Below are 15,409 nucleotides of genomic sequence, written 5' to 3' on the forward strand. Positions count from 1 at the left end.
AATACAAACTACCGCATACCATTTCTCATTCATAGATGTCTTTCCTGACATACCACTGCAAATCTACTGCTGATAAGCTGCCTTTTTCTCTTCCTCTCCTGAGCGGCTGTGTTTCTCTTCCACACTTCTCTGTTTGTCTCTTCTTATTAAACAGGAACAACATTGGACAAAAAGTACATTTTTTGCAATTAAGAACTTTGTTCTCTTTTGGTTACCACATCAAGAACCAAAGTTTATCACAACGTTGGCTCTCATTATTCCTTCATTTTCTGTAGTTTTTTTTTCTTAGCTTGTTTTTTTTCTTATCCACATAAATAAATTCTCCTGAATTTTTTAACTTACATAACATCATCTTTTTTTCACTGACCGCTCTTAAAAAGTTGCCATTTCACATTGTGCTCTGAGTCGCTTGTTCCTCCAACAGCATCACTGCCTGGCAAGATATAGTGAGACATGTGACAGAGAGTGAATGGAGATGCTTTCAATAAGCGCTATTGTTGATGTCAGTGTGACAAGAGAGATTAGGGTGACCAGATCTCAACAAACTAAATGTAGGACAAATCCAGTGTTTGTCTGAGACAAAGTGGGACATGTCAACAATGCTGGGCGGTAGACAAGTATATTTTATTTGAATGCAACTTTTCCATTACCATTGTAAAGGAAATATAATAAGAACAATAGGAAGCTGAAGTTTGGTCTCATGCAATAGTCTATCTCTAGTGACAGTCTTTGGGTTTCAGTAGGGATACATCCATTGCTTGGCATACCTTTTTTGAGCTATATCTAACAATTGTAGCAAGTTTTAGCCGAATATGACACACACATATTTTATCATTACTACATACTGCTGCATCCTTTTATGTGTCATAGTTTCCGTCATATTCACCATAATCTGCAAAGCTTGTGTCTTTTTGGTAACTTCCCTGATTGGCATAGCATTAGACAGGCTAACCTTAATTTGATTATAATAACAAGCTTTCCCTCCACATGCACTGGGAAAATAAAAATGCAGTTCTGTCCCAAATAAACATGGTCATCTGGTCATCTTAAAATAAATTTTAGGCAACCTAATTGGTCAAATGTGAAGCTTTTAATCACCAGATACACTTGAACTATCTATATATAATAGTATTACTACTATTACTACTTATTATCCTTTAGCAGTCCTACATGCCAAAACTGTGAAACACCAAATCATAGTCCACCTAGAAAGCAAAGTGTGTCTCCAGTGTGCACAAAGGAGCAGTGTGCCCCTAAATCAAATTTGCTCTGTGGGGTTAGGAGTTTAGTCAAACGAGCAACAATAGTCAGCTGTCTCTGAATTTTTCATATCATCACATTCCTCAAAACTGCCACCATGTGTATGTTACTGTTTATGAATATCCAAAATTATGTGGGAATTACCGAGTCTTTAACAGGAATTGAAACTGTACATTTGCACGTGAGGTGATTTTAGACATTCAGGAAGGAGGAAGTTTGTCTCTAAGTGGAAGTTAGAGACTGATCTCTTTGTACAAAATATAGTTATTAGACTGCATTAACAGCCTATGAGACTGATTTGAGGTCAGGTTAGTATGTAGGTTTGTTTATGTCATCTACCCATTCTGTCATACTTGGAAATGAAAGCTAATATAGACTTCTCCAACCAGCAGTGGTTATTCCATAACCCTGGCTGGTAGAGTTCCATGGTAGTTACTATATAACCAGAGACACTATCAGTGATCCTTTTAGAGAAACTTTGGTGTGAGTGACCTTTGGTGTGCTGGATCCACCACTTAGAGATTAAACAAGTTGACAGAGCTTTGTTCAAATTACTTTATTGGACCATTAGCAGCAGGTTTGTTTTTTTTATTTAAACTTTTTGTGATAATTTGTAGTCATAGAATTTATATTTTCAGATAACTAAGCTGCTTGGTTGCGCTGGGGGGCTAATGCATCTCAAACCTTCTGTTTGAGAGGGGAAGCAAGTGAGGAAAACAAAGCTGTCTATAAGGTAGAGATGCTAAAATGGCTCTTTTAGACAGGGGGTAAACACAGGGCAAGGAATAAAGATCAGTTTGAACTGTGAATCCTGCAAAGCTACTCAGTTACTTTTGGCTGCCTTCTTGTTTCCCTAACAGAGCACCACAGGAAATGGATCCACATGTTTGATTTGGCACAGATTTTATGTCACAACTCTTTCCTGACACAGCCCTGCCATGGGCTTGGGACTGGTATTAGAGTCACACCAGCTCGTGTCCACCTGAGGGTGGGTTTGTGTGTCCAACGGGTCTTGAACTGGAGTTCTTTCCATGCTCTGTGCAATATTTTTGGCTCAAGTGCAATATCCTTGGTATGTGCAATATTTTGGTCCCAGTAGAACTACCATCTCCACCCTAAATGACCATAGCCCCTCCACCCTTATTTATTTATTATATTATATAACTGCCCTTGTATACAGACCCACAATGTTTCTGTTTCAATGTTTCTTACACATACACCATGTATATAGTTTCACTCACATAAATGTATACATATACATTGCTTTTTATTTTATTTTACTTATTTTTTTCCCCTTGTTGTATATTGGTTTCTCTAATTCTTACTTTTGCACCTTTGTGGTCCTGCTACCCAATTTCGCTGTGCAAGAAACTGCACAATGACAATAAAAGGCTCTAAGTCTCTTTTGCATGTAAGGTAAATGTGTTAACCACCACACAGAGTGTGTTAATACGTTAAAACTCCAGTTAGCCACAACTCTTTTGTGTAATTTGATAATTAACTAATAATTTACTAGTCTAGTCTATAACTAATGGACGGGTGGAAGCACATTTTAATTTGTTGTCCACTTTGACCTTACTTCCAGCAGAGACCTCTCCTGCTTTCATCTTCATTTAGAAATGTTTTTAGTTCACCACAAAGAATCACAAATGTCCTTATGATGCAAACATACTGTAGCTGCTTTTGCATTGAGATTAAGATAATACTTTAACTATTTCTTTAACTATTAGCAAGTGCATAAATGAGGTGATTTACCCTATTTAGGATCACAAACCAAAATTAAACAACTTTAGTACACCTGAGCTGATTTTTGTGTGTTCTACTGCTATTACTGAGTGCTAAAGAACTAGCTAGCATGCAGGTAATTAAATCAGGTTGATGGGATTTCAACTCTAAAGAACATTCTTACCTCAGTCATTTGCAACCATGGGTGACAAATGTGTAGTGATAGTCTGCCTGTTAGCATGCTTACTGGTGCTTACCCTATATATATCCACATATCCATAACATCACTTGGAAAACAAGTATCCTTTGATAAAATCCTCTACATTTGCATACTTGCGGTTTAAAAGGTCACCTAAACTAAATGACAAGCCAAGCCAGTGTTTTGTATTAATAACTTTTAGGTTTTAGTGCAGATTCAAATTTTCCAAATCATCATCACTCTATTCCTTCCCTCTTTTTCAGTCCTTTTATTTTCCCACGACATTAAATTAGCTACTCTGCAGCAGCAAATTAGTCTAGTTTTGTAAAATAAATAAATAAATTCCCAAGTCACTAGTTACTTGCATTATATCTACTCTGTATTTTTGAATAGATAAGGCATAAAAGGATTAGCTTATTTTCTTTGATTCAAAGTAGCAAAATGACATTTTCTTTATTATTTGTCTCATTTCTTCCCAGTATTGGAAACGGTACTTTTAAAAGCTTAAATGTGGACAGAAACATAGCAATTTATACAATCTATAAAAGAAACCAAAAAAAGTCAATAAACTGTATTTTACATAGATTAAATTATATCGGGGAAATTACTTAACAGCAGGTAGCAGCAAAACTCTAAGGCAAAAATAAACATAAGATGAGCACAAGATTTCTCAGTTCACTCTATTTTAAGGGCAGTCTTGGTTTTCTTATTCACAGGTTTCAGGCCGCTAAACGCCTGCTTGCAGTGCACACACAGACACTCTTTATATTCTGGGCAAAAGGAATTCCATTCATTCATGATGCATTAAACCAATACGCAAGAGTAACCACATTTCCAGAAGCTCACACTGTAAATTAAAACATAAAAATAACTTAAACTCAACATGCTGTGTTTTGTTTTACGGCTGCATAATAAACAGCATTATGTTGGATTTAACTAAAACTCGCCAGGAAGTCATGCTTCTTTTGCGATGCAAGTCTCATCCTCTGTAGTGCATTTTCTTCCTGTGACCAAAGTTTCATGGCTACACTAGGTAGCAGCTAAAGCCTGCAGGCTGTTGCAATGGCTACTGCATGGTGGCAAAACGTGTTCAAGACATGCACACAAAAAACGGACAACAATTTAAAATAAATTCTTCAGTTCCATGGATTTAAAGGATAGAGGTCCCCACACTGTATTGTCTGTTGGGCCTCATGTTCACTCAGTGCTGCCATAGTGGTTCCCATTGGAAGGGTTGTCCTGTAAACTGGCATGTGAGGCTTCTTCCTCCTGTGTCACCACTGGCTCCACTGGTTGTGAAAAGAAGTTTGCGACACAGAAAACCTGCAGGAAACGTGAGAAAGTCAGTACTCTAGTATTGTAACTGTACTAGAACTGTATTTAAAAAAAGAATAATAACATGAAACTTACTGTTAGAACAGCCACTATACCGCCCTGCAGAAGGCCAGCGAGCACATCACTCCAGTGATGTTTGTAATCGGACACCCGAGATAGACCCACATACACTGCAGTAGCAATCAGGAAAAACTGAATGGTGGGACGCAAAAGCCTCGCCCATTGTGACCTCAGCCGGGCTTGAATGTATAGCTACAGTAGCAAGAGAGCAAATACCAAAGATTTTAGTATCTCCTCTTTAACAAAGCAACAAATCAGTTTGTATTAAAGACAATATATACTTACAACAAGGAACAGCATGCAGTACATAGAGAAGGATGAATGACCAGAGTAGAAGGACAGTCTACAATAAATAAACGAGAAATTGAAATTTAGAAGAAGAAAAAGAAAAAAAAAAAAATCAGCCTTTTATGTTTAAGTCCTTCTGTCATAATCAGTGTCTAAAACTGTCCTGTTGTACACCATCCATCCATCTTCTTCCGCTTTATCCGGGGCCGGGTCGCGGGGGCAGCAGCCTAAGCAGAGAAGCCCAGACCTCCCTCTCCCCAGGCACCTCCTCCATCTTATCCGGGGGAACACCAAGGCCAGCCGAGAGATAATCTCTCCAGCGTGTCCTGGGTCTGTCCCAGGGCCTCCTCCCGGTGGGACATGCCCGGAACACCTCACACAGGAGGCATCCTTGTCAGATGCCCGAACCACCTCAGCTGGCTCCTTTCGATGTGGAGGAGCAGCGGCTCTACTCTGAGCCCCTCCCGGATGGCTGAGCTTCTCACCCCATCTCTAAGGGAGAGGCCAGCCACCCTTCGGAGGAAGCTCATTTCCACCGCTTGTATCCGCGATCTCGTTCTTTCGGTCACAACATACAGCTCGTGGCCATAGGTGAGGGTATGGACGTAGATCGACCGGTAAATTGAGAACTTTGCTTTTACACTCAGCTCCCTCTTCACCATGACGGACCGGTGCAGCGTCTGCATTACTGCGGCCGCAGCACCAATCAGTCTGTCGATCTCCAGCTCCCTTCTCCCATCACTCGCAAACAAGACCCCGAGATACTTGAACTCCTCCACTTGGGGCAGGAACTCATCCCCGACCCGGAGTGGGCACTCCACCCTTTTCCGGCTGAGAACCATGGCCTCAGATTTGGAGGTGCTGATCCTCATTCCCGCTGCTTCAGACTCGGCTGCAAACCGTTCCAATGCGAGCTGGAGGCCCTCACCCGATGAAGCCAACAGAACCACATCATCCGCAAAGAGCAGAGATGAGATTCTGAGGCCACCGAAGTGAAAGCCCTCCACTACTTGGCTGCGCCTAGAAATCCTGTCCATAAAAATTATGAACAGAATCGGTGACAAAGGGCAGCCCTGGCGGAGCCCATCACCCACCGGGAACGAGTCCGACTTATTGCCGGCAATGTGAACCAAGCTCTTGCAACGGTTGTACAGGGATCGAATGGCCCGTAGCAATGGGCCAGACACCCCATACTCCCGCAGCACCTCCCACAGGACACCCCGAGGGACACGGTCGAATGCCTTCTCCAAGTCCACAAAATACATGTAGACTGGTTGGGCAAACTCCCATGCACCCTCAAGTACCCTTGAGAGGATAAAGAGCTGGTCCAGTGTTCCGCAACCAGGACGAAAACTGCATTGTTCCTCCTGTATCTGAGGTTCAACTAGCGGACGAACTGTCCTTTCCAGCACCCTGGCATAGACTTTCCCGGGGAGGCTGAGGAGTGTGATCCCCCTATATATGACTCCTTTCTTATTGTTGGGGATTTTAATATTCATGTGTGCTGTCCAGATAAGCCTATGGTTAAAGACTTTTTGAATCTTACCGATTCTTTTAATTTAGTTCGATGTGTGTCTGCACCCACGCAACAGTGTGGCCACACTCTCAATCTGGTTTTAGCCCACTTATTGCCTGTTTTTAATCTGAAAGTCTCCGGCCACCAGACGCTCGCCCTCGGGCACCCTCCCCGGGCCTTTCAGTCCGCCAGGGCCTCCGTTCCTGGGCAGGGTTTACCTGGGCAGGGTAAACTGTTCCCTCGATGTTTTTCTCATAAGGGTCGTCTGAATCGCTCTTTGTCTGGTCCCTCACCCAGGACCAATTTGCCATGGGAGACCCTACCAGGGGGCAAAAGCCCCCAGACAACATAGCCCCTGGGATCCCTGGGACACACAAACCCCTCGGTAGCGATTCACGGAGAGGCTGTTGTACACAGTAATTATTATTAATGTGGGTGTATTTCATATCTCACTTGTAAACAGCAAATGCTAAACAGTACAAAAAATTATAGGGCAAATGCACTGCAACAATCACACCACATTAAATCAAATAGGTTTCATTTGGTTTGTGCTCAGGATCTTTACCTGGCTTCATCCACCAGAAATTCATCCCCGCTGCAGGTGAAGTTCACGATGTATCCACCAGCTTTGCAGTTGATACGATCCCACACTGGGTTGCATACAGCCAGGAAGTTTGGCCTCAAACGACCAATGGAGTATTTGGCTATGTCCGTCAGAGACTGGCTGGCAGCAGCTCCAAACACGTAGCTCCCCACAGCTTTGTAAAGACATGAAATATACTTGGTCCCCAAAGACTGGTTCCTGACGCGTGACAGGTAAACAGAAAGGCACTCTCCACATACGATCTGAGGAAAAAGATCCAAAGTGGGGGGAAAAAATAGTCACACATGTTGACCAAAGGCAAAATAAGAGGCTTTGGTTGTAGAAGAATACTCCTGACTTACTACAATCAGTGTGAAGGGGATCATGACTCCTCCCAGCAGCTGGTAGGATATGGTGTCCTCTTTGAGCGGGTACCTGATGGACTCATCGTTACAGAAGAAACCCCGTTTGAAAGGGCTGTGTTTCGGGGTAAGGATAAAAAATGGAAGCCCAACTAAAAATAAAATGGAGCAAATGGAACAATTTCAGGTTTCAGCTCATCTTATGTCATTAATATTTGCAATGCTGCTGCTATACAATGCTTTAAAAAGTGTGATGATTCAGACACAGGAAACATGATCTGTCTGGATCACACAGAAAATCTTTCTTCTCAAAGAGACACTTTCAACACTTCTTCATTGTGAGATTTCCCTTTGTACTCCTCCCAAAAAGGGCATACTATTTCATAATTAACTGCCTGAGGCCTTGAATTACTGCAAAAACATTTTTTCAAAAAGTAACCAGGCAAATCTGTGAATATACAGCAGGAAGACAATTTTTATTGGCACGTAAGTCACATGTTTAGCGTTAAACACTGAACCCATCATGTTAATCTGTACAGAGAACACCATAACATATGAAACGTACTCTGACTTGTGCCCTTCCCTTCCCCTGTGGCTTCTTTAGACATTACAAAACTGCACCGTCTCTTGGCTAAACTGAAAACAGTATTGCAATAACAGGTATATTTCCAAACATGAAGACTGAGGAATCATTGGTATTAATGCTTTTAGGCTAAATGACCAAATATAGAGTCACTGAAGCACAAAGTAAATCGTTCTGAAATCCTGAATAAACTTGAACTTACTGTTCAGGACATATGAGGTATAATCGTGCAGAAATTTTAATTACGCAGATCAAACAATAAAATAAGGAACCAGTTCATTAACTAGTTTGTTCATTTTCTGTCTTCTTTGTTGACATCAGGTTGAAATCTGTTCAAAAGTACAGTACAGTTTAAAAGTGTACTGTTTTGTTTTCATTTTAGTTAGTTAGTACAAACATCTTAATCTTTGTCAGGGATTTATATGGTCCCCTGGCCATATGGTCCCCTGCTCAACCAGTCAGCTAAACTGGCATCCCCACCATCGTGAACTTTAGAGCTTAGCATGCTAAATTGGACCTGGAGAGTCTAAGAGTCTAAGCTCTTGGATTTTGGGAGAATTTTCACAGTTTGACATAAAGGTGAATTTGTCAGAAGCTCCACTTCACTCCAAGACTTGAGCAATGTGTCTACATACAGCTGATTGCTCCAGAGCAGCAGAATGACAAAACTTCTGCTTTTAAAGATAAACACTTAAAGCTCACACTTGCTGATGAGCAATTAATCAAGTGCATTTCACTAGCAGCACAAGGCCGCTACTTACCATCTTAATTCCTAGGAAGCAGCAAGGGTGTAGTTCGTTTTTCACAGGCCTGCATGTAGTCTAGATATATAAGACTATATATACACATGCACCTTATCGAAGTATGACCATAATACGCTATATGTTATTTCAGAGATGAACACTGTACATCTGTTTGTTTGATAACTGTAAAAAAAAAAAAAAAAAATTTTAAAAATCTGTAATCAGTGCACAGAGTTGTTCAGTCCTACTTTTAACACAGCATTCAAATGCTGCTTATACAATGATGCATCCAGTATTGTTACTGTTTTGCATGGATACTTTTACAGCAGTACACCTTAAATGCAGGTATTAAACTCATTTCACGTAAATAAATGGATTTCAACATTTCTTTCAATTATAAGTTCTGTTTAAGAATTAAAAACAGGGTAAAAATCAGAGACTCAGTTTTTCCAGTCTGACTGGTGCCAGCTCCAAAACAAAATAAGCAATGAGATGTACGACTCAGCATTGCACAGTCAACCACAAGACCCTGACTAAGCAGTGAAGCAGGAGTTCCTTGTAATCACAGGGAAGGGCTTGAGTGTCTGCCTGTATCTGTCCTTATCAAACACGGCAACTATCAAACTGAAGTGAGTGTCCCAGATACAAGGTTCAAGGCTTTTACAGCTATCACTAAAACGCCAGTCATTGTCTTTTATTGCATGATTACCTCAACACTGTCGGATCCCTTTCGCAGACGTGCACCAGGCTCTGTGCTATGATTACATTTCATCAAACAGTGGGCTAAAAATGCGGCTTTGCTCGGGAAACACAAACAGGGTGGGACGTTATCGCCCTTTTTCCATCTTCCTGCCAGGTTACCTAAACCTCAAGCCTTCCCATGAGCATTTACATAATATATATCCATACCATTTGAATAGATTTGCTTTGACATCAACTTTATCTAACGTCTCTCTGACAGATCACTCCTTTAAATTCAGTTTGATGTAAAAACAAATACTACGAAACAACTTTTTTGTTAGATATTGGTAGCCGATGAATAAACAGTTTAAAAGATGTCTTCAGGTTGGGACAGAATTTGATTTACATACCCAGGATAAGACACGCGATATCCAGCGCGATGAGAGGGATTCCCGTGGATTCAAACATGTTGCTCCTTCTTGCTCTGGGGGTTTCTGCCTTTAGAATAAATGGACAGTCCCGACTGTCTCGGCTGCTGATCGGCCGTCGGCTACTTTTTGGAGTGACGAGATGCAGTCTATCTGCTGCACATGTCTCGCTACTCAGTCCAGAAAATTAAAACACACCAGGGTCATTATCCTGGAACTGCCAAAGAGCTTCTAAATCTACCGGGGAGGTAAAATATACTCTGGGAGTTTTTAAAAAAGGAAGAAGAAGAAGAAGACACTTAACTAAAGGCTAAATCTAATCTAAAAACACCACCACACACGTGACGAGCCTCTCACCCTTTGAGCTGCTCACAAACCATCATAACTCAGCGGGATTTCTTCTGCTCATAATACCCTCCAGCCCCCGATGAAATATTACCGGTGACGCTGTGACACAAGCGCCTCTCTCCAGTTGTGATTAAAGATGCCTTCACTGACAGCTGGGAAAATATGCAATTTCGCTTGATCCGCCATTCAGGCCTACCGATACATAATAATCGAATTCGGCTATTTTAACGACAATTTAAGTGGATAATTAATCAGCACATAAATAATGTTTGTAATAATGTTCCTCCCCTCCTGTTTTTAGGAGTTTTTTGAGGGGCTTGAGACTTAAATCGCAACAAAAACCAATAGAGATGAAAGTTTGTTTAACCGGTTTTAGGGTTGTTTAATGCAAATCTGTACAGTTCCAACTGGTGACAGGTTATTTACTTAATTAACAGGATATCAAAATAAGTAAAAATATACAGACAGGCGCAAATAGACTGTTAAGTTAAGAAAACACCATGAGGAGTTTAGAATCTCTTTTTGCCCTTGGAAACATTTTGTTGAATTTCCGAAGGATGCCTGAAGGCAGCACTCAACGTGGAAGCGGTAATAGGAATCTTAGACCTATGGCGTGCCTGTGCTCTCTGCGCCAGTCATGGGCCGATACAGAGCTGCTCCTCCCTCAGGAGCTGTAATGAGGTTTCAACGCCACTGCTATTAATAGGAGAGAGCTTCCGTGGGCCTAATCGGTCAAACATATTGATCTGATGCAGCAGGGTTTATCCTAGTATTCCTCCTCTGTGCGTTTAAGGGTCTGTGAGTTGAATCACCCTACTTCTCCCTTGATTTGCGATCTCAGTAAATCCTTTTCCTGGTGAATTTATCGTTTCGGTCCTTAGTTTTAAGTATTCTTTACTACAGCATGATGTTCATTTCTTAAATTGTGGTTCCAAGAAGAGTAAAACTGATCAGATTATGGTTTCATGAACCAGCAGGTGACCCTGCTGCTTCAGGGAGCTTCCTCGGGTTGAGTATGTGTAGCAAGCATTTGAAAGAGAACCAAAGCACATTTCCTGTTGGATCAAAACATGGGAAATACTTCTTCCTCGAACATACAGTGTTGTACTGTTTGCCTTGTTTAGTGTTTTGGGGTTTTCCTGGAAAACTGCAGGGAGCTTTAGGGATAGTTTTTGCCTCTTCATTTCCCTTACTCACTTTCAGGAGTTGGGGAGGACCCAGAACCAAAATTGCTTCTTAAATAGGAACTTTGCAAAGTTAAAATAGACCTGTTCTGTTAAATGACGAGAGGAGCGGGGGAAAAAAGACAGCATAGGCGACTCCTGATGAAACACTCAATGCGTCATGGGAATCCCCCAGCAGCCCAGACCTATTGCAGCATAACTAAGGGAGGATTCAGGGTCACCCGATCCAGCCCCAAATAAAAGTTTTGTCAAAAAGGACAGTTTTTGTCATGGTCCTGGGCCATGTTGGCCCAGTGTTCTTAGTTTTCTTGTATGTTTGTATTTTGTTCCTTATTTAGGCCATGTTTTCTGAGTTGCCCTGTTGTGTTGTTCCCTAAGTGTTTTCCCTTCATGGCTTTTACCCCTGTGTGCCCCTCTGTGTATCTGTGAGCCCTCGTCTCTCCTTATGTTTTATTCCATGTTTCCCCTGCCCATTATGTCCAAGTTCTCCCCGTGCTCTCTCTCCCCCCCCCTGTGTGCCCTGTGTATTTATGAGCCCTCGTCTCCCTTTGTGGTTGTTTCATGTTTCCCCAGCCCGTTATGTCTGTGTTTTCCCCGTGCTCTCTCTCCTCCTGTCTGAACCTCTGTGCACTTCCTGTTTACTTTGTGACTCTCACGCCCGTACATGTCATGTTCAGTTCACCCCGCCCTGTCTCGTTATGATTATCAGTGTCACCTGTGTTCCCCGTGTGTTCCCACTTTCCTCGTTAACCCTCTGTGTATTTCTGTCTGCGTCTCCCTCTGTTTGGCGTGACGTCGTCCCTCATGCTGTGTGTGGATCTCCCTGTGAGTTCTTAGTTTATGGTTTCCCAGTTTAGTCTAGTTTGTATGTTTGTTCTACCAGCAAATAAAGCTGTGTTTTGAGTTCACCTCCCCGAGTCTGTGAGTCCTGCATTTTGGGTCCAACTCCTGCCTGCCGCACAGCGATTCATGACAGTACGACGTCACCACAACATGGACCCAGCAGACTTACCCGGGGAGAGCGATCTGATACGTGTCCAACGCCTAGTCGAGTGGATAACCCACACTTCCAATACAAGGGCAAAGATTGTGGGGATAAATGCTATCGAAGCAATCCTCAAAGGAAATTCTCATCTCCGCCAGGTCAGAGGATGTTTGGACTTATTGGCCAATTTGAATGAAGCCCGGGAGGCGGCGCGAACTCGGGAAATATCAGACTTGGCCCAGCAGCAACAGACAACAGCCACCCTGGAGCAGCCGCGTCAGTTTCACCGGCCGGATGTGGTTTTTCCCGGCCCTTTGGAGCCATCTGCGGGGAAGAAACGTCGATCACGCCGCGGGCGCGCCACCCCACAGCCGGACGTTCGGACTTTTACATCGCCGGCTGTGGTGAATAAGGACTCTTTTTCTGTGTCGAACCGTGGGACTATTCGTTCAGGGGTTGTGTTTTGTGCTACGGATGGTAATGTGAACAGTTTATTAGCTGCCCAGCCTCCTGAAGCTCTCTTAGCTGCCCAGCTACAAGCTGTGTCTCCTGTGTCCCCGCTAGCACAGTCATTAACTCCACACAAGCTCCATTTTCACCTCTACCATCGCTTCAGTCATCAGTTCGGTCTGCCACTCAGTCGCCCTTAGCTCCATCATCCACACTACCACCTGTTTCTCTTCCACCACAACCGTCACTACACCCAGCCATTCAGGCTGCTACTCAGTCAGTCATTCAACCCATAGCCCTGCCATTAAGGCACTCTGTAGCCGAGCCATTAGCCGCCCGACCCGCAGCCACTTCAGCCACTCCTCCACCCGTCACACCTCCACTACAACCATCACTGCAGTCTCTAGCGCAGTCTCCTGCAGCTCTGCTTTCCCCAGTGCAGTCTCCAGTGTCCCCAGTGCAGTCTCCAGTGTCCCCAGTGCAGCCTCCTGCAGCCCTGCTTTCCCCAGTGCAGTCTCCAGTGTCCCCAGTGCAGCCTCCTTTAGCACAGTCACCCACTCAACCACCAGCACCACAACCGTCACTACCTCTAGTTCATTCCCCTGTGAAGTCATTAACTCCACCACCTACTCCACTCTCACCACCACCGTTACTACAGACATCAGTTCAGTCCCCTGTGCAGTCGTTTACTTCTCCACCGTTAGCAGCTCAGGTCCCCGTGTGTCCAGCAGCTCAGGTCCCCGTGTGTCCAGCAGCTCAGGTCCCCGTGTGTCCAGCAGCTCAGGTCCCCGTGTGTCCAGCAGCTCAGGTCCCCGTGTGTCCAGCAGCTCAGCTCGCACCTGAACCTTTGGCCCAGTTCCCCGTAGCAGTGCAGTTTTCTAGCCAGCTTAACGTTGAGCCCGGGGTCCCAATTCTCTCTGGCTCTACATCGGCTCCTGCTGGAAGCTCGGATGAGCTCATCCAGCACTCCGCGGCTCCCGTGTCGCCATCTACCTCGTCCGCTGGGGGTTCCAGTGAGCCCAGCCAGCACCTCCTCGTCTCCGCTGGAGGGTCCGAGGGGCCCGTTCAGCCTCCTGTCTCCGCTGGAGGGTCCGAGGGGCCCGTTCAGCCTCCTGTCTCCACTGGAGGGTCCGAGGGGCCTGTCCAGCCTCACGCCTCGTCAGCTGGAGGGTCCGAGGGGCCCGTTCAGCCTCCTGTCTCCGCTGGAGGGTCCGAGGGGCCCGTTCAGCCTCACGCCGCATCAGCTGGAGGGCCCGAGGAGCCTGTCCAGCCGCCACCTGCGACCGCCTCGTCGTCGCCTGGTCCGGCTGCATCCGCCTGTGCTTCTGCTACGCCTGGGCCAGCCTCTGCCTCTGCTTCTGCTACGCCTGGTCCGGTCTCAGCCTCTGCTTCTGCTACGCCTGGTCCGGTCTCAGCCTCTGCTTCTGGTCCAGCCTCGGCCTCTGCAACCTCGTCTGGTCCGGCCTCCGAGTCTTCGTCCTCGTCTGGTCCGGCCTCCGAGTCTTCGTCCTCGTCTGGTCCGGCCTCCGAGTCTTCGTCCTCGTCTGGTCCGGCCTCAGCCTGTGCTTCGCCTGGTCCGGCCCCCGCATCGCCACCGTCTGGTCCTGCCTCGTCTGGTCCTGCCTCGTCTGGTCCTGCCTCGTCTGGTCCTGCCTCGTCTGGTCCTGTGCCCACCAGGCCATGGCCAGCACGCCTGAGACTGGAGGGCCGCCGCTGCCTTCCGCGCGGTCGGCCCCCTGAACTGCTCCGTCGTCTCCTTCGCCGCCGCCGCTGCCTTCCGCGCGGTCGGCCCCCTGAACTGCTCCGTCGTCGTCCCCCCCTTCGCCGCCGCCGCTGCCTTCCGCGCGGCCGGCCTCCGGACCAGCTCTGTCACCTGTGCCACCCACCTGGTCGGCCCCCCGACCGTGTGATCCGTGAACTCTTGTGCCTGTGGGCTCTGGGTCGGCCCCCTGAACCTTATTTGGACTATAGTCATGTGCTCCTGTGTTTTCTGTTGTTTGTTTTTTGTTTCCCGTTCTGGTCCCTCCGTCCTGGTCCCCCGCCTCCCGCCCTGGGTGGGTTGTTTTCTGTTTTTGTTTTTTCGGGTTTGGGCTGTCGGGAGCCAGCCCTTGAGGGGGGGGGTACTGTCATGGTCCTGGGCCATGTTGGCCCAGTGTTCTTAGTTTTCTTGTATGTTTGTATTTTGTTCCTTATTTAGGCCATGTTTTCTGAGTTGCCCTGTTGTGTTGTTCCCTAAGTGTTTTCCCTTCATGGCTTTTACCCCTGTGTGCCCCTCTGTGTATCTGTGAGCCCTCGTCTCTCCTTATGTTTTATTCCATGTTTCCCCTGCCCATTATGTCCAAGTTCTCCCCGTGCTCTCTCTCCCCCCCCCCGTGTGCCCTGTGTATTTATGAGCCCTCGTCTCCCTTTGTGGTTGTTTCATGTTTCCCCAGCCCGTTATGTCTGTGTTTTCCCCGTGCTCTCTCTCCTCCTGTCTGAACCTCTGTGCACTTCCTGTTTACTTTGTGACTCTCACGCCCGTACATGTCATGTTCAGTTCACCCCGCCCTGTCTCGTTATGATTATCAGTGTCACCTGTGTTCCCCGTGTGTTCAAACTTTCCTCGTTAACCCTCTGTGTATTTCTGTCTGCGTCTCCCTCTGTTCGGCGTGACGTCGTCCCTCATGCTGTGTGTGGATC

The 15,409-nt window shown here is 45.4% G+C and overlaps 1 protein-coding gene across 1 annotated transcript; it reads right to left on the reverse strand.

The window, feature by feature from the left end:
• Positions 1–485: 485 nt before the first annotated feature.
• plpp1b (phospholipid phosphatase 1b) lies at positions 486–10,221 on the reverse strand. Its single transcript, XM_086314765.1, has 7 exons — positions 10,121–10,221; positions 9,746–9,933; positions 7,329–7,480; positions 6,949–7,229; positions 4,865–4,922; positions 4,595–4,771; positions 486–4,507 (listed from the first exon to the last, which is right to left on the reverse strand). The coding sequence occupies exons 1-7, from the start codon at positions 10,144–10,146 to the stop codon at positions 4,382–4,384; spliced, it is 1,008 nt and encodes a 335-aa protein (XP_086170891.1). The 5' UTR covers positions 10,147–10,221; the 3' UTR covers positions 486–4,381.
• Between the last annotated feature and the right edge of the window lie 5,188 nt (positions 10,222–15,409).

Source organism: Aulonocara sp. 'chitande type north' Nkhata Bay, linkage group LG12 (assembly GCF_057382095.1).
Source record: "Aulonocara sp. 'chitande type north' Nkhata Bay isolate Kocher_YH1m ecotype deep benthic linkage group LG12, A_spYH_male_GT1.1, whole genome shotgun sequence".
Lineage (NCBI taxonomy): Eukaryota > Metazoa > Chordata > Actinopteri > Cichliformes > Cichlidae > Aulonocara > Aulonocara sp. 'chitande type north' Nkhata Bay.